Source organism: Humulus lupulus, chromosome 1, assembly GCF_963169125.1.
Source record: "Humulus lupulus chromosome 1, drHumLupu1.1, whole genome shotgun sequence".
In the NCBI taxonomy this organism is placed as follows: Eukaryota; Viridiplantae; Streptophyta; class Magnoliopsida; order Rosales; family Cannabaceae; genus Humulus; species Humulus lupulus.
This window is the reverse complement of record NC_084793.1, coordinates 22,009,154-22,031,701: the sequence shown is the minus strand read 5'-3', so window position 1 is coordinate 22,031,701 and position 22,548 is coordinate 22,009,154. Positions and strand designations below refer to the sequence as shown.

The window sequence follows — 22,548 nt, the reverse complement described above, 5'->3', positions numbered from 1 at the left end:
AGTAAATAAAAAAATAGTAAAATAATTATGTAATGTTAAAATATGTGTGAAAAAAGGAAAGAAAAAAAAAAGAAAATGAAATGAGAAAATAATAAGTACAAAAAACTGAAGAAATGAAGGAAAAAAAACTTAGGAAAGAAAACTAAAAAAATATGAATAAAAAACAAAAGAAAAGAAATAATGAAAGAAAAAAATCGATGAATGAATAAAATGAAAAGATGAACAAGAAAAATAATAGAAAAATGGAAAGAAAAAATTGGTAGAAAAAAATGAAGAAAAAAAAAAGAAAAAAGATAATCACTATTTATACCGGAACGAACGGTTATCTTGATTCATTAGAAGAAAAAAAGTTCATATGTGTGAAAAAAGAAAAAAAATAAAATGAGAAAATAATAAATACAAAAATGAAGAAAAAGTAAAAGGAAAAAAAAAGAAAAAAAATAAGGAAAAAAAACTGAAAAAATATGAAAAAAAACAAAATAATACAAATGAAAAAAAAAATAGATAAATGAATTAAAACGAGAAGAAGAAGAAGAAAAATAGAAAAATAGAAAGAAAAAAAAGATGAAGAAAAAATGGAAGAAAAAATAAGTAAATAAAAAAATAACTTAAAAAATAATTAAAAAATGAATGAAAAAAAAAATTACTTTCAAAATCAAAGAAAACATACTATGATAAAAAATGTGGCATTTTCATATTTTAGTTAGCTACTAATTGTGTTTCCCACACTTTAATTTTTTCTTTAATAAATTTTCTAATACAAATTAAGAAAAATATAATTATCATATTTTTACACATTGATGGTATAAAAACCATATTTTTTAAAAATTCCCTTAAAATAATTCATCAAAATAAAAATAAGTAAAAGCAACAACCAAATAAAAATACTTGATTTCACCAATATTTATATATATATATGTATATATATATATATTAGTCTTTTAAGATAAAAAAAAAGTGTGCAAATTAAGTTTTATACCAAATTTTGGAGTATTCATTTAAGTTTTACTCATACTTTTAAATCATCAAATACATACCCAAATATATAATGAAAATACGGATTATACAATTTTTTTACAACATAAAATCTCTAAAAACTTCAAAATATGCTACAAATATGTTTAAATATAACAAACATTTTATTCTTGGAAGAAAAAGAAAAGATAATTTATATCCTAATCAATGTAAATGAGGGTAGTTAAATCAATGTACATTTAAAATTAGGTAAAAGCTCAATGAAACTACTTCTGTAGCTATTTATGATTAACTTGATGATAAAATGGATATTTATCAACTTTTTTCTAAAGAAGTTAATGGGTCAAATCTGGGCCTGATTTTGGGCTTGGGCTTGGGCTTGGGCTTGACATTAATGTGTTCCACGTGCGTCCAGTAAGTAACTAAGTTAAGTAGGGACTAGAAGAAGAAGAGAAGGCCGATCTTCCCGTTACATAGATCCAACTGTTCCAGAGATCGAGAGCCGCGAGAAATTGCATGAAATTACCTAAAACCCCCTGAATATACCGTTTTCGTGGCCTTCTTGTCCGTAAAAGGAAAATAAATAATTAATAATAATAATAATAATAAAAACTCTTTCACAACGGCTACTTACAGAGAAGGAACCAAACCCTCTTTCTTCTTTCCCAAACTCCCAAATTTAAAAACTCTCATCATCACCATATCACATACCAAACCCAGACGACGCTCCGTTATCTTCCTCTTCCTCTTCCAACTCCAGTTTCTTTGTCTAGCTTTTCTCTACCAATGGAGGAGTCTCGTTTGTCGCAGATCAGTGGTGAAGATGGCGGAGGGGACGACTTTTATGAGAAGATTGAAGCACCCAAGTTCGTCGACTTCACTGTGCCCGAACAGTGCTGTCCCGACGATCGTTACTGGTTCTGCTTGCGCTTCGGTTCGTGTTGAAATTAAATTCTTGTGACCATTTTTTGGACTTAGTTTCTATTTTTGGTTTTAAGCTTTGACTTGAATTTTTTCTTTTAAAGTTTCAATTCTTGCTTGATTTGCTTAGATTTGAGCTTGTTGTGTTGTTTTCTTACTTAATTTTAGATTGGATACTTGTTTTTTGTCTCTTGGGTTTGTGTCGTTGAAGTTCTGTTTGGTAGCCAAGAAAACTGGAGTAGAAGAATATGAAATTGAATTATGGGAATTCGCATATTCTGTTGTCAGCTCACTGAAACCTTTTAGCTATATTTGGTAATTTTGGATGGTTCTTCAAATCACTTGAACTTGATTTTCTTAAGAGTTGAGTTTCTGTTGTACTTTGTTAGCTCATTACTCTTTTCTTTCCTTAATATATTTGAATGCCATGATTTGACTGGGAATTCTCGTGCCAAAATTCTCATTATACATTTTACTTTCCAAATTTGGATTACTTTATCTGAGCATGCATACATTTGACATCGAATCCCTTCTCTTACGTTTTTTTTTAATAGGATGTGATAGGAAACATGAAGAGGAACTTGATCCTGAAACAATAGAAAAGAATTTTATTCTTCGGGTTAGTTATAAGTTTCTCTTTTGATTTGAGTTGCTTTCATCAGCAAACTAATCTGATATTTAGGCATCAAATTGTTGAGGTTTACAGGTTATGGCAGCGAGGAGTCCTAATATTATACGGTTTCGGAAAGCACTGAACAGGAAACCTCCGGGGTACGCAGCTTCAGTGACTATATTTACTTAAATTTTCTTGAACATCTATCTTTCGCTTATACCATGCATTTTACTTTTGGTTTTGTCAGTTCCTCCAGTCCCAAATGCCCACTTACAGCTCCTGCAAAATCTTCCAAGCCTAAAATAGCAAGACTGGCAGTCATTTCTTCAATTTCTCGCAGGCTACTTGACACAAAAGATAAGAACAACCCACTCTCAAAGCTCACCGCCACCCCAAAAGCCAATTTAAAGAAATCAAATGCAACAACCAAGGCTTTAACCACTCCAAGGAATAGAAAGCGAATATCAAATCCAGATACATTTAAAAGTGTTCGGAATCCAAAGGCAACCAACATTGTGGTGCCAAAGACCAGAGCTATAGCAAAAACTTTGATTTTCCACTCTCCAAAGAAGGCTTGCAGGGCAAAGATTTCAGTAGAGTTTAAAACTCCAATGGGGAAATTATGTACAGCTATGTCGAAGCTTGATATTGCAAGTGGAAAGAAGCAGACAACGGGGTGCAGGCCATTGCCTGTAGAGACAACATCAAGGAAATTATTTAGAGGAAGAGAGGTTAAAAGTAGGGTTTATGACTCATTGCAATCTCATACTCAAAAGGGGCGGGAAGTGAAACCTTTGAAAAATTTGAAGAGAAAGAAAAAGGAAAAAGATTTGAAGGAGTCCTGTGGTCCACTGTCTCACGGAGGTGATGAAAATGATTCGAGTGATATGGAGATTGATCAGAGACCAACGGGTGCTTCTTTGGAAGAATGTTCTGAATCAGGTACTTCTAAGAACAGTGAAACAAATCATCATGAAGAGTGTTTGAAAACTGTGAAAACATCAGAAGCACGGTCAGATGAACATTCAATTGAAGTTATATCAGAAACCTCTAGAGGAGATGTCTCCTCCTTGTCTAGCTCTGAAGAGAGGGCTTCAGGGGACAGTGATCATCAACATTCTCTAGATCATACTCAACTGGTTCAATTTTCAAATGACTCAAGTGAGTTTGCAGAGAAAGCAAGATCAACTGAAGACAAAAGAAACAGCCCTCGGGATGTTGACAATGAAGATAAAGAAAATGCTTTACCCTCTGAAGAGAGGGCTTCAGGGGACAGTGATCATCAAAATTCTCTAGATCATACTAAACTGGTTAAATTTTCAAATGACTCAAGTGAGTTTGTAGAGAAAGCAAGATCAACTGAAGATAAAAGAAACAGCCTTCGGGATGTTGACAATGAAGATAAAGAAAATGCTTTACCCTCTGATAACACAGAAAATGAAGGTGAAAGCATTGAGAGTGATGAAAAAGAAAATTCTTCTTGCAATGTTAACAGGTGAGATGGGTTTCTTTCCAAGTTTTTTGCATGTCAGTTTATTGGACTGAAATAGTTACTGACCAAATTGTTTATCAAACTATTGCAGAGAAATGAACAATCATTCCAAGGGGAAGAATGTTAGTAATCACGATTCAAATAAGGTACATATGAAGTTCCATTTGAAAGAAATTGGCACTTGTAACATCTCAGTTTATTTATCTGTTGTCCAACTTTGACAATGATGCAGGCCAATCAAGTAACGAAAAAGACATTGAAAATGAGTTCTGTTCCTGCTTTAGGTGCTCATGAAGCGAAGTATAAGAAACCAAAGCCGACAAATCCCAAGCCTTTTAGGCTGAGAACTGATGTACGTGAACTTTTTGCTCACCAGCTACTCATTTATGAACACTGATAATAAGTTCAATCTTGTAACTTACATATTTACATGTTATGTTCATTCATTAGGAAAGGAGTATTCTTAAGGAAGCAAATCTAGAGAAGAAACAGGCCACGCCTCTGAATGAACTCACATCAGTAAAACCATTGGGAGTAAAGTTATTGCGAAAACATCAGACCCTGAGCCAGGTTGGTATGTTTAACTTTCTAGTTTTTTTTTATTCTGACTCACCATTCTAAACCAAGTCATTGTTTCTGACTAGAAAAACAAAATCTGCCAAGATCGAAGTGAAAGTGATAATGTTACTCATGCAGACTCTGAAAAAAGAATAAATAAAGCACATGGACTACAACTTGTAAGTTCCCCATCATAGAAAATACATTTAAAATGGTTCTGTTTTCATTACTCTACAAGGTTCTTCACAACATAGAACTCATCTGAATATATGTGCAGGGAAGAACTAGGAGGACTAATATATCTACGAAACATGAAGCTCAGGGTGAAGCAGTTACAACGCCAGAGAAAAGCTCAGAGAGAACCAAATTGAGGCCTCAAGGGTGAGTAGATGGCTCCTTCATGAAAATTCAGATTTTAGTTATGGTAAAAAAAATGTAAAAATAATTTCAAACTCTCTAACAAGCCTTAACTTCTTAGGATTGCATCAAGCAGAAAGACAGTTAGAACAACTGGGGGACTTGGCGTGATAAAGGAAAACTCATCTACTATCCTCAGACGCAAGGAAGCTTCAAAACCGTGTAAAAATGAAGCGTCTTCAGCAACCGAGGCATCTGGTCCTGTTGTCCCAAGATCAGTGTCAAGAGGAAGAAGGCCTAGTACCATACCCAAGGAGCCGAATTTTCATTGTCTTCATGTACCAAAGAGCTGCACAAGGAAGGTGGCGGCTTAAATTGCTCCTGGTTTATTGTATGATAGATATAAGATATATCTTGTTGTACTGTTGTTCTTGTTCAATCATATCATTGAATTATTTTTTTGTTCAATAATATATCATTGATTCTTCTTGAATTGTACTATTAAAATTCAGCGTTGTTTTTCTTTTTCTTTTTCCCCCACATGTATTTGATTATAATCTTGTTAATGTGTTAGTAATAGTATTAGTCAATTTTTTTTATTGAATGAGAAGCGACGATTTAGATGAAAAACGGCATCAGGGTGCATTGTTCAATTCATAGAAAGAAATTGGCATTGCAGTAGTTGCATATATACTCAATAACAACTAGCTTCAACTTATTCAAAGCATATATGCGCTTGCATTATGGCGTTAATCCTCTCATCTTTCACCCTTGATTGCATTTTTCAGCCTTTCATTGGCAGCTACAAGTTCTGCCGCTATTCCCAATTCATTAGCAGAGTGACCAGCATCTGGCACAACCTGTTAAGAAAAGGTAGAATTCAGTAGTAGTTTGTTTGTCCAATCTAATTATAGCAGCACATTTTGGCAGGGTACTCGAACGGACTAATGTTGATTTTGCACATGTTGAAAGAGAAAGGTAAAATGGCCTTAGTTCAATTTACCTTAAAATCTGCCTCTGGCCACACTTTGTGGAGATCCCAAGCTGACATCATAGGACAGACAACATCATATCTTCCCTGAAAATATAATTGTTACTAGTTAGAATTCCTTGCCTGAGGTGAATTACTCAATGAAAAAAAAAATTATTGACTTCAACGAACATTGAAATATAATGTCAAGTTGGACGATTAAGGAAAATTGGACTGATCGATTTCCAATTTCTCTGTCTTGGGGATTTGAATTTAAATGTATGAACTGCTGTATATATTTTCTATTTACTACTGTATTTTTCCGTTACTTAGATAACATAAATTAACTCCTAGGATTAAGGACCTTATTAACGATCCTCCTTGTATATACATACTCCTTGTCCGCTTTTCTTCAGAGGCATAGAAAATAATCTTTACCACAATTAGCTTCATACCAGAGCAATCCTTGCCTCTATTTTTCATTAACCAAAACAGAGCTCCTGCTCTTCAAAAATACAGCCACTCTGTCAAGCTTTTCCTCATCATTTTTCATCCTCATCAACTGTTTCTTGCTCTTTGCTTCAATGGATGACGTCGAAAACACATCTCCAAACAGTGGCAACTTTTCTTTAACCACTAATCCTCAAAATCCTTCAACTCCAGTCACTCTGGCCCCATACAGTGACCAGTCACAAACTCAATCGTCACAATTTTCTCCAATGGTCCCAGTGCATTATGATGTTCATCAGTGGTTGAGGTAGTGACGAGTACCTAACCGGGGCTGCCGTTCAACCAAGTGCTGATGACCCGGGGCTGGCGTGCCGAAAACAACTTTGTGATGTCTTATCAACTCAATGACAATCGAAGTCTTTGAGAATTCTGGTCTACAAAACAGCACAAGAAATCTAGGAGGTAGCCCAAGAAACCTACTCTAGTCAAGACAATGTGGAAAATCTCTTCCTTATAATGTTGTCTCACTTCAAATGCCTCTGGAACAATCATCAACTAATCCTAAGTCTACACCCCTTCTTACTCCAAACAATAATAGAAAGGTCTACACAAAGAGTCAAACATATGAACAAACTGTGTCGATTTAGCAACGCCATGAGTCCAATTCGAGACCAATCAATCTTAAGATATTACAAGAAGAGAGACTAAACTTCACTCTGCTACTGAGTGTGAGTCAGACTTAAACAAGCCAATTGCTCCAAGAAAAGGAGTTTGATAATGCACTCAACACCCACTCCGAAACTATATATTACATTCAAGTTTGTCTCAAAACTTTAGGGCTTTCATCTCAGCCCTAGATCAGATTCAGATTCCCAAGACTATTCATGAAACTTTATTGTACTTGAATGGAAGGCTGCTGCATTGGAGGAGATTCAAGCCCTTCAAAAGAATGGGACATGGGTTATTACTGATTTACCTCTTGGAAAGAAGACCGGGGAAGTAAAATGGATTTTTTCAGTCAAACAAAAGGCTGATGGGAGCATAGAAAGGTTCAACGCTCGTTTGGTGGCTAGAGGTTTCACTCAATCTTATGGAATTGACTATCATGAGACTTTTGCTCCTGTAGCCAAATTAAACATAGTTTGGGTCATCTTATCAATTGCAGTGAATCAAGATTGGCCATTGCATCAGTTAGATGTGAAAAATGCATCCCTAAACAAAGATCTTATGGAAGAGGGGATGTCCCATTAGGTTTTGAAAGTAACCACTAAAAGCATAAGGTATATAAAATTCGCAAATCCCTTATTGGGCTCGAACAATCGCCCCGAGCCTGGTTTGAAAGGTTTGCTAAAGTACTTAAAATAGATGGTTACTCACAGTGTCAAGCTGACCATACTTTATTTGTTAAAAACTCAATCGATGGTAGAATTGCTATATTAATAGTGTATGTTGATTATATAGTAGTTATTGGAAATCATGAGGAAATCTACCATCTAAAGCGCTTGCTTTCTAAAGAGTTTGAGATCAAGGATCATGAGCCCTTTAAGTACTTCGTTTCCAGCCATGGTATCTTAATTTACCAACCTTTATGTTTTGGACCTTCTAAGGGAGATTGGAATGAGTGGGTGCAAACCAGAGGAGATACCCATGGATCCTAACATTAAATTGGAGGTTCATGGTGAAGCAGTAGTTGTAGATTTTTGGAAATTCCAGTGTCTTGAAGGAAAGTTGATCTAACTCATACTCATTTTGGAAATTCCAGTGTCTTGAAGGAAAGTTGATCTAACTCATACTCACCCAGACATAAGCTTTGCTGTCAATGTGGTGAGACAATTCCCAAGCAATCCTTTGGAGGGGCACATAGAAGTCGCTTATCAAATCCTAAAATATCTCAAAAAGATCCTAGAAAAGGGCTTGTGTTTAAGACAACACTCAAATCACTTACTTGAAATTTATATTGATGTGGACTGGGAAGGGTTCCCTATTGATCGGAAATCAACTTCTGGCTCTTGTTCCTATGTATGGGGTAATTTAATTACTTGTCGGAGCAAAAAGCAACAGGTTGTTGCTCGCAGTAGTGCAGGGGTTGAATTTCATGCCTTCGCTCATGGAATATGAGAAGGGTTTGGATGAAAAGGGTGTTTGATGGACTCAGAATCAATGCGAAAGGCTCATAGAAATGATGTGTGATAATCATATTGTTAGTGCCATAGCCAAAAATCCAGTCGGTCGTAATAGATCAAAACATGTGGAAATTGATAGACATTTTATAAGCGAGAAGATAGAAGGCAAGGTAATCTCACTAAAGCATGTTCCATCTCGGTTTCAGACAACGGATATTCTTACTAAGGTTCTACATCGTCCTAATTTTCAACAACTGGGTTATAAACTTGGTTTAAAAAGTATATATCGTCCAACTTGAGGGGAGTGTAGAATGTCGAGTTGGCTGATTAAGGAAAGTTGGACCGATCAATTTCCAATTCTAAGTCTTAGGGATTTGAATTTAAATGTATTTACTAATGTGTTTTCCGTCTTGGATAACGTAAATTAGTTCCGAGTACTTAGTTTCGAGTATTAAGGATCCTCCTTCAATGCTATTCTTCAGAGATATAGAAAAATAATCTTTTACCACATTCAGATTCAAGAAGCATCAAGTAAAACAATAATCTTGAAAATTTCAGAAGAGCATGTCACTACAGTGCATGGATGAAAAATATAGATGAACCTGAACAATTGTGGCGTCTATATGCCGTATCTTATCAATGTTTTCCAACAGGTATGAATCTGAAGGAAAGAATCCCTTGTTGGAAAAATAATGATTTTCAATCCTTGCAAATGCCTGGATAGATCAAATCAAACATATAAAATCATGAGTAACTTCAGTCTTCAGACCAAATTAAAGTACACAATCTGTAATCAGAAGCAAAAACAATAGCATACATTTAAAGACTGAACCTATAGCTATCCAAAACAGAAAAGATTTCCCAACTAAAAGGGATCAAAGATCATGAAAAGATAACAGGATTAAAATGATATACCAATGAAAAATTATCATCGTCTCCTTTCTTGATGTTGTCATCATTTGGAATAAGATGGGCAGTCATCATTTCCCATTTGGTCCATGCCCTAGCAGCTGCATGCTAAGAAATTGGAAGAGTGTAAAGAAAATCATGTAAACTCAAATTTAAAAGTAAATGCCATCCTAAACACAATTATTATTTTTGCAATGGATTATTTCCAATTTTAAGAGACTAATAATAAACCACAAACTGCCTTCTTAATATCATAAACCTAAAATCGTACTTCAAATGTTTACATCATTATTTATTGAACTTTTATTCTGATCGTGATATTATAAGGACATAGTTCCGAAAAATGTGACCATGTAAAATCTGTACCCTACAAAGAATCATGCGCGAAAGAACGAAGAAATCATTATATTTGAAGGTTAAAGCAAAAAAAAACAGGTTAATGTACAAAACCAGCCAAGTCTTACTTGTGTTTCCAAGTCATCAGAATTTAGTCTCTTGCCGTAAGCATCTATAAAACATTTTCTCTCGTTCTCTGGAATAAGATCTCTAAATGGTTCCCAAGCTGTGATCAAGAAAATATTCACAATATTAGCCACTTCAAATCCAATTTTGCAATTACAACAGCACAAGGTACTTTGTATTGGTAACACTATAAAACAAGCTAAACACAATTTCACAATATCATCCAGCTTTGACAATTAGATTAAATAGTGCAGCTAAGAAAATCGTTTGTATAAAGGTGATCTGCTAGTAATTAATTTGAGCATTCTGAATCAAAACTCAAGAATTTCACAATCATATGCAAAATCTCATAAGCAACATCAGGACAAACCAATGAAATATAAACTCAAAATGTATTGTGAAATTCAGTTACAGGCTTACAGCAAAGTATTCACTAGGCAGTACTCACCATCAGGATAAATAGCAGCAGCACCACCCTCATAAAACCAATCAATCTCTTTGTTTCTAAGAAGAAAGATCCCTCTAAGGACCAGTCCAGTGACCTTAAAATCAGAACATGCCATACTGTCAGAAACCAGAGTTTGCAAAACTATAAAAGAAGGGAAAAATAAAATACAATGAAAAACCACCATAAGCTAAAATATGTTATGCACCTTATCTGGGTGCGATTGACTATAAGCAAGGGCAAGTGTACTTCCCCATGACCCACCAAAAACCTGCATAAGCACATAGAAGACATTCCCTTACAAAAAGAACTATTTTTTTAAAACAAAAATAATGACTAATTCTTCACTTCAAACATCATATTCTAACCTGCCATTCTGTGATTTTCAAGTGTTCCCTAAGCTTTTCAATATCATCAATGAGATCCCACGTGGTGTTTTCTTTCAAACAAGCATGGGGTGTACTCTTTCCTGCACCACGCTGAAGAAAAAAAGAAGGAAATTTTCAGATATTTCTTTCGTAATAAAATGAAGAAATATGCTGATAATCATCATGGTAATTACAAAAAGAATGATCCATCAAATACTAACTTGATCAAACAAAATGATTCGATAAAATTCGGGATCAAAAAATCTTCTATTGGTAGGTGAAGTTCCTCCTCCAGGACCACCATGAAGAAATACAACAGGCTGCAAAGAAAGGTGTTCATATAATCATTAACCTTAAACAACAAAACTTAAAACAAAAAACTAATAAATATAAGAAAAAGATACTTTATTGAGTAGTAACATTAAACCCATTAGCTAATTCAACAAAAAAAAAAGTTTTAGATTATGTTTAGAAAGTAGGATTAAAAAATTCAAGTGATTTAGTTATGAAATTAAAAAGAATACTAAAAAATTAATCCAACAAGCTAAGCAATCTCCTACCATAGGATTACTTAAACCCATTGATAAATTTTGAATAATTTTATCATATTTAATCTCCATGGTATCAATTTAAATGGTAAAAAACCGAAAAAACTATAACTTTGTATCTATCTTTGAATCTAATTTCTAGTAAATGATCAACTCATTTATTTTTCTCATATATTTTTCAATCCAATCTAATCTAATTAAATTTTCCAGACATGACTTAAATTAACAAGAAACCTTATGATTTAAAGCTACTCACATGCCCATCTGGATTCCCAGATTGTTCCCAATAAATAGTATGAAGATCCGAAACCTTCAAAAACCCTGAACTGTAAGGCTCTATAACTGAGTAAGGCTCTCTTTTCAAACCCGAATCTTCTCCCGACTCCATCGAATCGATTAATTTTGGCTCAGTGCTCTTGTAATCGAGATATTGAGCACGTAAAACTGGATACTTTTTCTCTGGCACTTCGAAACAGAAACGGAAAACTCAAAACTTTATATAAATACAAATGAAATATTGGCTTAATGATTCTAAAAATAAAAAAATTAAAAAAAATTGACAAATTCTAAAAAGCAAAACTTTAATAATGTTGTATTGAATAGATAAATGCCCAACTAAAATTTGAATATAAAAATTGAAAAAATATATACAAAATCTAAAACCCATATTGTAACAAGAGAGAGAAATACCAGAAGCGGCGAAGGTTGGATTGGAAAGTAGAGAGAGAGAGTAGGAAGATGAAGAAGATGTGGGAATGGTAGAAGAGAATAGGGGTGTTGAGGAGCGAGAACAAGAAGAAGTGAAGCACCTCATCCTTCTCACTAAGTCACACTACTCATGATTCTTATTCATCGTACTAGGAAATCTATTCGTGTCATTATTTTATATTATCTTAAGATTCTCTTTTTTAATGGATTGATTCGCGCTTATCACAGGGAGCAAAATGTCTAATCCAAAACTAAATATATAGAACTGTTACAGTGAACAAGGGTGTTCATGAAACCGCCCGTTCGGCACAAACCGCTTACACCATACTACAATTTGCAGATTAGAATCTTTGCAATTCGGTTGCAGTTTGTATTTTTGTCAAATTGTGCGGTGCGGTGCAATTTTAAATTTTATAAATTCTGTTCAAACCATTTCGCACCACATCATTATATATATTAACATTTTATATTATTTTTTTTCAATTTTACTACATTTAAAGTTATTACATAAATATTTATATAGTATAATATAATATACATATTATCTAAAAAAAACATATATATAATATTTTATAAGATACTAACACATATTCTATTTCAAACTAAATATATTCATCCTTAATTAAAATAATATTTACTTTTATATTACATTTTTTCTTTGTTATTAGTTTGTTATATTTTGATTATTTTACTTAAAGTTTATCACATTGTTGTACATTTAATTATTTTATTAAACACTCTATGGTTATGAGATTTATTATGAATCTTTCTTAATTATAATATTTAATTGTTAAATTATTTGGCGATAGGTATAAACTGCCTACACTGCACCGCACCACACCGCATTTTTGCAGTATGGTTTATGCAGTTTGAGGTCTATGCGGTGTGGGTTGCGGTTTGAAAAATTGTTCAAACCGCATATGCGGTACGGTCCAAAAAATTAGAGAAAAACTGCACCACCCACACCACGAGCACCCCTAACGGTGAACTTAGTCAGCCTCTGTTATTAAAAACACATGTTTGGAGTTTTTTTTTTTTGCTAATTTTTTGCATGATGTTGTTGGGTAACATCTTTCTAATAAATTTTAAAAAAATTATGAATAGTTTAGACGGCTGAAAATAGAATTCTTGATATTTTTTTATATTCCAGTTTATCAAGTGTGTTTGAAAAAATATAAATTTGTTTTAAACACGATAAACTATTTAGTTTTTTTTTAATTTACGGAATATATATTGTAACTCCAACAAACATCATCGTAAACAAAAATTGGAAAAAAAAATACTTTCACATGTATTTTTAGAGATGAAGGTTGACTAAGATATTGTTGTTAGCATTCTTCAAATATATATGACATTCTTTTCATAAAGATTAATGCTTAGGGGAAAATAGGGTCTTAACACCACTTAGCATATTTTTATTAATACAATTTAGTATTAAGTGATATTATTTTAAGTTAAAATAAAATATATAAGACTTGAAATTATAATGTGTCGATCAACTTAAGGTGTTATTGCACTTTATAAGTGTGATATAATAATTTATGTCTATATATCTATATACATATATATATATACTAGCAGAAAGCGACGTGCAATGCACGTTTTTTTAGTTGTATTTAGAAAATGTGTGAATTTAGTTTTATTTTTTAACTTTTATATTAAATTTTATTATATAATCAATGTTATATATTTTAAAAGAAAAAGTTTAATATAATGTATGACATAGAGATATTACTAAAAATATTGATGAAATTCAAATAATAACATTATTGATAAGTGTTTGGTAGTTTTCTTTCCAAACATGTGATTTTGCTAGTGAAGGGTTTTAAAAGCTAGACCTTCGTAAATTAAAAAAAAATTTAAAAATTGTTTATAGTTTAATAAAGAAGGGGATTTTTTCTGAATAAAAAATAAATAAATAAAGAATGAGTTAATTTGTGTTTGTAATTTAGGATGATGATTCATTGTTGTTGTCATCTTGTGTGGGTTCAATGGACAAAATAGTGAAATGCTTGTATTTTACATTTTTTATTTTTTCTTCATCTGCACACACTTTGATTGTCCATTTTTTTTTGTTAATTGCTTTGCAACACTTTCAATGTATAGATGATTTTCCTGCTAGAACAATTTAGAGTTAATTTATATAAATTATGGTTTTTTTCATATGTATTATTTTGAAATGTAGTCATATTTATTCTTACCTCCGTAGAATTTTCCATCAACTAGACTGCAGAACAACCAAATGTCTCTTCTACTACTTCTCCGAACATAACAGCATCGAGTTTTTCAGTATCATCTTCTAGTTGCACATATGCCCTAGCACTTAAAATGTATTTAAATATATTAGTTTTAATGTGAATATTAGTAATTTTTTAAAAATTTATAATTTATTTACAAATTTAAATAAAAAGTACTCATTGTGGTGTGGGGGTCCCTCGCTATTTGCAATTTGGATTTTCGCAAACAATTATCTCATCATACTTATGTCGTATTTTTATATGGCATGTCGCACACGACATGTATTAGTACTTTTAGGCAGAATCAATTCTACTTATCTTTGCTTCTATCCAAAAGTATGCTTTCTACATCAAATAAAAATTGTTCTTTAGAAAGTTTAAAATTATATTTTGTTATTAAATTTAAATAAAAAAAAGTAATATTTACCTCCATAGGTTGCAAAACCTTCATCGCACAGGGAATATCACAAATCTTCATGGTTTTTTGAAGTTCAACAGATGATAGAGTAGTAGATGGATGTGTTAACGATGTTTCAATGATACGTTTGATTTTCAGTGTATTATTATCGGCACTTTAGAATAAAAAATGAATAGTGATACAAGATAATAAATATAGGAAGATTATATGAAAATAATATAATTAAATGTAATGTAATTTGAGCAATATGTGTATTTTAATATCGAGTGTTACCATTGCTTCAATGCAGTTGCCTCTGGAATTTGAGGATTGATTGTGAAGGTACTTGATGAACGTGATGATAGAGACAATCATTTGTTCAAATTGAGATTTATATTAATGAAAGTATATCGAAGATAGAAGAATATATAAGTTGTGAACTTCTAAGTACCTCTATATGTTCGAACAACTATTTGTGTTCCCAGAATTATTGGGTATTCTTCAATAATTTTTGTTATTGTTTGGTATTCTTCTTAGACAAACCGGTGATAAATTGTAAACAATATTATGAGCATTAAATCCATAAATCAGATTCAAAACAACATTATATGCTCATGCAACAATCCAAGAACACATTTTATTTAGAGCATTGATTTAAATATATAGAGATAAAACATACCTGACATTGAGTCTTCAATGCTCATCTTTGAATCTCTCACAATCTACACAAACAAAATTAGAAAATCGCAATACAAGAGAGAACTTATGGAGAGCAACCCTTACCAAAACCACATACATATCTTCACCCAACAACATATATGTTATATATATATATGTCTCGTATGCCTTCTTACCCTAAAGGGTATATTGGGCCTATTGGGCTTATATTATTAGATATGGTGCACTATGGTTCAATGAGCCAACCTATAGTCATTAGTGTAATGCCCCGAATTCTCCGATGAGTTTAGCGGCATGAATAGTAGGCCGGGAGGGCCATACTTGCTTAATTATGTTATTAATCGATTAAATGCATGTATATGTTGATTATATTATGATATGATGTGAAATGCATGCATATGAGTCCATATTTACAATTACAGGGGTATGATGATAATTTGGCCCGTTGAGGGTAATTTGTGTATTTGGGTGCATGATGTGATTTGTGAATGAGATTCCAGGAACTAGGGGGTTTACCCTATTTTTGCCGCTTAGGTCGGCGGGATTGTAAATTTAAAACTGTATTGACCATTTTGTACTGAGAACCACTTGTAAATGTTTTGTTTAGCTCTGCAGAGCAGTTTGTAATAAAATCTCCATTTCCTTTTTATTGGTTTTGTACCTTAACCTGTTAATCATACTTAGAGCACGTTTTTGACCAAAGGACTCAGGCAATGAGTCAAATTTCCGGTCCACCGTTCACCGTAACTGTTCTGGGGTAGTCAGGGCGTTACAATTAGGGTGCTACCATGTGCCTCTAATGCAATTAGTAAGTGTAAACCATCCCATTATGGTTATCGGTAATTAGTAGGCACTTTAGTTAATGATTGTGATTATGGAATAATGTCTATGATTATATTAGTCCATAACAATAATTCTAACATTCTCCCACTTGGACAATATAATCAAACCACCATAATATTGTCTAACACATATATGGCAATCAAATAAATAATACATAATATTATACCGATAGGATACAAATATTACATATGACTTGGCCCTGTAGACATTTAAATATCATAACAACCATTAACTATCAAACCAAACATGCATGAGGTACAATTGATTGAGACTATGCGCATTCATCTTCTTTTGTACATGTCACTTCGTTGAACAATATTATATACATATATAAACATATATACGTAATAGCAACAAGAAGAAGTGGCTTCAATTATCATTATGCATGTTCAGAATAAAACACAAGCTATAAGCAATCCATACAAAATACTAGCATGTTCAATACATAAATAACAAAACTCCCACTGAGCTCAACAAGCTAGGCTCCTGACAATCCCATTCGGGCAACGTGCTCTAAAAACACACATACAGGTAAGCCTTTCGTTAGTGGGTCTGCTAACATGCTAGTGGTAGGCGTGTACTCAATAGAAATGAGGGACTCATCGACTTTCTCTTTAACAAAATAGTACTTTATATCAATATGCTTTGAGCGAGAAGTACTCCTAGTGTTCTTAGAGAAAGCTACTGCTGCGAAGTTGTCACAATACAATTTAAGCGGCCTCGAAATAGAGTCTGCAACATTCAATGCTGAAATGAAATTCCGCAGCCATATTGCTTGACAAGTAGCCTCATAACACACCATATATTCCGCCTCCATCGTAGAAGAAGCTGTGAGTGTCTGCTTGACACTTTTCCATGAAACAGCTCCTCCAGTCATCATATAAATGTAGCCTGAAGTGGACTTTTTATCATCCACACATCCTGCATAAACGGCGTCACTGAACCCAACTATATCAAGAGTGTCAGCTCGCCGATAAGTCAACATATGATCCTTTGTACCCTGAAGATACCTCATGACTTTCTTAGCCGCTTTCCAATGGCTAAGACCAGGATCACTCAAGTATCTACCCAACACGCCGACAACAAAAGCAATATCATGGCGTGTGCATACTTGAGCATACATCAAGCTACCAACCAGTGACGCATAAGGAACGACTTTCATTTCATCTCTTTCTTTATCATTTTGTGGACATTGAGCCTTTGAGAACTTGTCACCCTTCACTATTGGTGCCTTCCCATGAGAACATGCATGCATATTGAATCTTTTAAAGATTTGATCAATGTAAGTCTTCTGAGACAAACGAAGAATACCATTAGCCCTATCCCGAAGAATCTGAATCCCAAGCACATAGGAAGCCTTACCAAGATCCTTCATATCAAAAGGGCTAAACAAAAGTTGTTTCGTCTCAGACAACAGATCAGAATTATTAGATGCAAGTAGGATGTCATCAACATACAATACTAGAAAAATAAAGCTGCTCCCACTGACCTTCATGTATATACATTGATCTACTACATTCTCCTTGAAGCCATTTGCAGTGACAATCATATCGAACTTGAGATACCACTACCTTGATGCTTGTTTAAGCCCATAGATAGACTTTTTGAGCTTGCAAACCATGTGTTCTTTGCCAGACTTCTCAAAACCAATAGGTTGAGTCATGTAAACATCTTCAAATAAATCTCCATTCAAGAAGGCAGTCCTCACATCCATTTGATTGAGTTCTAGATCAAAATGAGCAACTATAGCCATAATGATTCGCAACGAATCTTTGGTGGAAACAGGTGAGAAGGTTTCTTTGAAATCAATACCTTCTCTCTGGCTATAGCCTTTAGCCACAAGCCTAGCCTTATACCTTTCCACTTGCCCATTCGAGTCACGTTTGATCTTATACACCCATTTGCATCCAATGGGTCGTCAACCTTTGGGTAATTCAACCAACTCCCAAACTTCATTTTGTGACATAGAATTCAACTCATCTTTCATTGCATCCATCCACAATACAGATTGAGGACTATTCATAGCTTCTTGATAGGTAACTAGCTCAAAAGTGTCTCCCACATCAAACTCATGTTCCTGTAAATAGACAAGGTAGTCATTAGGAAAAGCAGACCTGCGGGTTCTCTGTGATCTTCTCACCATAGCTTCATCATCCCCAATATCAAGATTTTCATCTTGTTCTTGATTTTGAGGTTCATCATGAGTTTCTACTGGAATCTGTTCAATCACGGGGTCATCAATAGGAGCGGAAGCGACAGGTACAGGGACAAAAATGTGTTCTTCCCTGAAAACAATTTCTCTTGACCCTTGACTTGAACCAAATTCATCCTCAAAATAGACAGCCCTATCTGATTTTATAACCCTGGTGGTGTGAGATGGGCAATAAAATATGGAACCCCTTGATCCAATGGTGTAGCCCACAAAATAGCCACTAATGGTCTTCGGATCAAGTTTCTTAGACTGTGGATTATAGGGCCTCACTTCTGCTTTGCAACCCCAAACATGAAAATGACGCAAGCTTGGTTTCTTACTTGACCATAGCTCATAAGGCGTCTTTGGGACAGACTTGTTGGGCACTTGATTCAAGATATAAGCTGCAGTCTTTAATGCCTCACCCCATAAAAACTCTGGCAAACTAGAATGAATCAACATACATCACACCATGTCAAGAAGAGTGCGATTTCTCCTTTCAGCAATTCCATTCTGTTGGGGTGTTCCTGGCATTGTATATCTTGCATTAATGCCACATTCCTATAAGTACCTAGCGAAAGGCCCGGGGTTCCTTCCACTTTCATCATAACGTCCATAATACTCTCCACCTCTATCAGAATTAACTGCCTTGATCTTCTTCCCCTTTTGAAGCTCAACTTTCGTCTTAAAAATCTTAAACGCATCTAAAGATTCAGATTTTTCACGAATGAGCTCAACATGGCCATACCGGGAAAGGTCATCAATGAAGGTGATAAAGTATTTATAACCACCCATAGCAGGTGGAACAAAACCCCTAAAACGGAGTCGGATTTGGTGGCCGGAGACGTTGGTTTCAGTCGGGTCGGACCCGCGGGCCGAACCGGGTCAAACGCGACCCGGATGCCCATTTATCAGAGGTCAGGGATGACGAAAAACGACATGTTGTTTTTCAAAAACTACATGTCGTACGGCCTTTAAAAAAAAAAAAAAACTAGACACCATTTTGGGCGCATGGGGGCACGTGTGTGATCGTTTTTGGGCCAATTTTGACCATTTTCACTCATTTTTTGATACCATATTTTGTATATGTTTATGCACAAGATTAATTCATGAATTTGGTTTCATAAATGTATTTATATTTAATTTTTTGTGGCATAAATCTAATTATATATTATCAACAATTATTGTTTATTTTCTTGCCTATCGTAAGAATAAACATGTAAATTGTCTGGTGAAGAGGATCATTTAAATAATTATTTTTTAAAATTTTGTGTTTTTTCCTCCAAAATTACATTAAGATCTATATAAGTAATTAATTATCCTATCGATAATAATTGCTTGGTAAGGATGCTTAATATGGTGAAGAAAATTTATTAAACATTATGAATCACAATTTATCTATCCTTTCGATAGTAAATTAATGTATTTGATTATAATGTTTAATAGATTGTTCTTACCTGTGTATGAGTTCTATTTTGTGTGTTTGTCTAAGAACTCTAGCATAAATAATTATCATTTGTTATTTTGCGATCATATATTGATGAGAAAAGAGCACAAATGACATGGTTTATCATAACATGTATTTAATAGTTATTGCTCTTGTTTCTCATTCAGCTGTAAGCATTCCTAGATCTCCTCCCGTCTTGACGCTGAATGCAACCAACCACAAGCAGTTGATTGAAAATATCACGATGAACTTGACCTTCATGAAAATGGACTTGGCCTTGAGAATTAATGAACCATCTAAGCCTGCTGATGATGCTACTGAGAAGGATAAGAAATCTTACGAGGACTGGGAACACTCCAATCGTTGTTGCTTGATGCTTATGAGATATCATATGGACGAATCCATTCGTGATAGTATTCCCAAGTCTGAAAATGCAAAGGATTTTCTTGCTGCCATTAAGGAAAAGTATAAGAAATTCTCAAAGAATGAGAAGAATGAACACTTGAACATGCTACATCACACTATTTATGATGGTTCAGGTGACATTAGGGCTCACATTGACAAGCTCATGGGCCACTATCATAAAATTAAGGCCATGGATATGGACCTTGGTGAGGATTACATGGTGTGGTTGGTGATGGAGACTATTCCATCTCAGTTTGATGCGATCAGATCAAGCTATAATGCTCAGAAAGAGCAATGGACTATTTGGGAGATGTCTGCTATTCTTGCCAAGGAAGAGGAGGACATGAGAAAAGGTAGGGCAAGAAGTATCTCCATGGTGACAAACGCAAACAATCCTCACAAGAGAAAGTTCACTTCCAATAACTATGGTAACCAAAGACCTCCCAAGAAAAAGGCACTTAGTCCTAAAGGGAATGGACAGTCTAGCTCATCCTCTAATGGTCATAAGAATGAGTTTTTCAAAGGGAAGTGCAACTTTTGCCAGAATTTTGGGCACAAGAAAGTTGATTGTAGAAAGCTCAGAGCTCACCTAGAGAAGAAAGGCAGTGACAAGTCGAAAAAGATCGAGTAGTCTGGAGCAGAATGTGTACATGGGAGACGATACAAAAGTCCAAATCGAATTTTTGGGGACAGTTAGATTGCAGTTGAATACATGACATTTTTTGGAGTTACATGATGTTGCTTACATACCCTCTTTTAGGAGGAATTTGATTTCTGTATCTATTTTGGATAGGCTTGGATATAGTTTTCTTTTTGGAACTGGAAAACTCACTTTGTATCGTGACTCTCTTTTGGTTGGAAATGGAACTTTATGTGGAAATTTATATAAACTTGATTTGCATGATGTTGCTTCTGTTTCTTCTACTTCTTGTCTTAATGTTGTTGTAGGCTCTAAACGTGCAAGATTAGATTTGAAATCTTCTATGTTGTGGCACAAACGTTTAGGTCATATCTCGAAAGACAGAATGGAAAGGTTGATCAAAGATGGGGTACTTCAAGATCTGGATTTTTCATATTTCACTACCTGCATTGATTGTATTAAAGGAAAGTTAACTGCCAAGGTTAGAAAGAGCAAGTCAGACAGGTGCACAGATGTATTGGAGCTTATTCATACTGATATTTATGGGCCTTTTGTTCCACCTGCTATGGGTGGTTATAAATACTTTATCACCTTCATTGATGACTTTTCCCGGTATGGCCATGTTGAGCTCATTCGTGAAAAATCTGAATCTTTAGATGCGTTTAAGATTTTTAAGACGAAAGTTGAGCTTCAAAAGGGGAAGAAGATCAAGGCAGTTAATTCTGATAGAGGTGGAGAGTATTATGGACGTTATGATGAAAGTGGAAGGAACCCCGGGCCTTTCGCTAGGTACTTATAGGAATGTGGCATTGATGCAAGATATACAATGCCAGGAACACCCCAACAGAATGGAATTGCTGAAAGGAGAAATCGCACTCTTCTTGACATGGTGCGATGTATGTTGATTCATTCTAGTTTGCCAGAGTTTTTATGGGGTGAGGCATTAAAGACTGCAGCTTATATCTTGAATCAAGTGCCCACCAAGTCTGTCCCAAAGACGCCTTATGAGCTATGGTCAAGTAAGAAACCAAGCTTGCGTCATTTTCATGTTTGGGGTTGCAAAGCAGAAGTGAGGCCCTATAATCCACAGTCTAAGAAACTTGATCCGAAGACCATTAGTGACTATTTTGTGGGCTACACCATTGGATCAAGGGGTTCCATATTTTATTGCCCATCTCACACCACTAGGGTTATAGAATCAGATAGGGCTGTCTATTTTGAGGATGAATTTGGTTCAAGTCAAGGGTCAAGAGAAATTGTTGTCAGGGAAGAACACATTTTTGTCCCTGTACCTGTCGCTTCCGCTCCTATTGATGACCCCGTGATTGAACAGATTCCGGTAGAAACTCATGATGAACCTCAAAATCAAGAACAAGGTGAAAATCTTGATATTGGGGATGATGAAGCTATGGTGAGAAGATCACAGAGAACCCGCAGGTCTGCTATTCCTAATGACTACCTTGTCTATTTACAGGAACATGAGTTTGATGTGGGAGACACTTTTGAGCTAGTTACCTATCAAGAAGCTATGAATAGTCCTCGATCTGTATTGTGGATGGATGCAATGAAAGATGAGTTGAATTCTATGTCACAAAATGAAGTTTGGGAGTTGGTTGAATTACCCAAAGGTTGCAGACCCATTGGATGCAAATGGGTGTATAAGATCAAACGTGACTCGAATAGGCAAGTGGAAAGGTATAAGGCTAGGCTTGTGGCTAAAGGCTATAGCCAGAGAGAAGGTATTGATTTCAAAGAAACCTTTTCACCTGTTTCCACCAAAGATTCGTTGCGAATCATTATGGCTATAGTTG

The 22,548-nt window shown here is 34.6% G+C and overlaps 3 protein-coding genes across 5 annotated transcripts in view; 1 reads left to right on the top strand and 2 right to left on the bottom strand.

Annotated features, from left to right (window-relative positions):
- Positions 1-1,241: 1,241 nt before the first annotated feature.
- On the top strand, positions 1,242-5,412 carry LOC133788876 (uncharacterized). 2 transcript variants are annotated; one of them, XM_062226521.1, is made up of 10 exons: positions 1,242-1,909; positions 2,451-2,515; positions 2,603-2,667; positions 2,757-4,004; positions 4,093-4,147; positions 4,234-4,353; positions 4,452-4,571; positions 4,646-4,738; positions 4,837-4,940; positions 5,053-5,412. In XM_062226521.1, the coding sequence occupies exons 1-10, from the start codon at positions 1,762-1,764 to the stop codon at positions 5,288-5,290; spliced, it is 2,256 nt and encodes a 751-aa protein (XP_062082505.1). In that variant the 5' UTR covers positions 1,242-1,761; the 3' UTR covers positions 5,291-5,412. The 2 variants fall into 2 exon arrangements, with proteins under 2 accessions (XP_062082505.1, XP_062082496.1); XM_062226512.1 differs by having other exon boundaries at positions 1,247-1,909; positions 5,038-5,412.
- Positions 4,686-22,548, bottom strand: part of LOC133788891 (proline iminopeptidase-like) — a 79,951-nt gene continuing 62,088 nt past the window's right edge. The window contains exon 12 of the transcript XR_009873405.1: positions 4,686-5,265. The gene's annotated coding sequence lies outside the window, so the exon portion shown is untranslated. The remainder of the gene's footprint in view (positions 5,266-22,548) is intronic.
- LOC133788908 (proline iminopeptidase) lies at positions 5,534-12,070 on the bottom strand. 2 transcript variants are annotated; one of them, XM_062226560.1, is made up of 11 exons: positions 11,882-12,070; positions 11,448-11,656; positions 10,865-10,963; positions 10,644-10,754; positions 10,484-10,546; positions 10,279-10,372; positions 9,833-9,930; positions 9,375-9,476; positions 9,062-9,175; positions 5,920-5,994; positions 5,534-5,776 (listed from the first exon to the last, which is right to left on the bottom strand). In XM_062226560.1, exons 1-11 carry the CDS (start codon positions 12,003-12,005, stop codon positions 5,675-5,677), a joined length of 1,191 nt encoding a protein of 396 aa, XP_062082544.1. In that variant the 5' UTR covers positions 12,006-12,070; the 3' UTR covers positions 5,534-5,674. The 2 variants fall into 2 exon arrangements, with proteins under 2 accessions (XP_062082544.1, XP_062082553.1); XM_062226569.1 differs by having other exon boundaries at positions 12,001-12,023.

What these genes read in the sequence shown, in the direction of transcription:
- LOC133788908 (XM_062226560.1), bottom strand. Translation starts at nt 12,005, where the DNA reads ATGAGGTGCTTCACTTCTTCTTGTTCTCGCTCCTCAACACCCCTATTC. An exon ending in ACGATGATAATTTTTCATTG is followed by an intron (nt 9,176 to 9,374) that starts GTATATCATTTT and finishes TGATCTATCCAG; the next exon opens with GCATTTGCAAGGATTGAAAA. An exon ending in GGCCAGAGGCAGATTTTAAG is followed by an intron (nt 5,777 to 5,919) that starts GTAAATTGAACT and finishes TTTTCTTAACAG; the next exon opens with GTTGTGCCAGATGCTGGTCA.
- LOC133788876 (XM_062226512.1), top strand. Translation starts at nt 1,762, where the DNA reads ATGGAGGAGTCTCGTTTGTCGCAGATCAGTGGTGAAGATGGCGGAGGG. An exon ending in CTGAACAGGAAACCTCCGGG is followed by an intron (nt 2,668 to 2,756) that starts GTACGCAGCTTC and finishes TGGTTTTGTCAG; the next exon opens with TTCCTCCAGTCCCAAATGCC. An exon ending in GTAATCACGATTCAAATAAG is followed by an intron (nt 4,148 to 4,233) that starts GTACATATGAAG and finishes ACAATGATGCAG; the next exon opens with GCCAATCAAGTAACGAAAAA.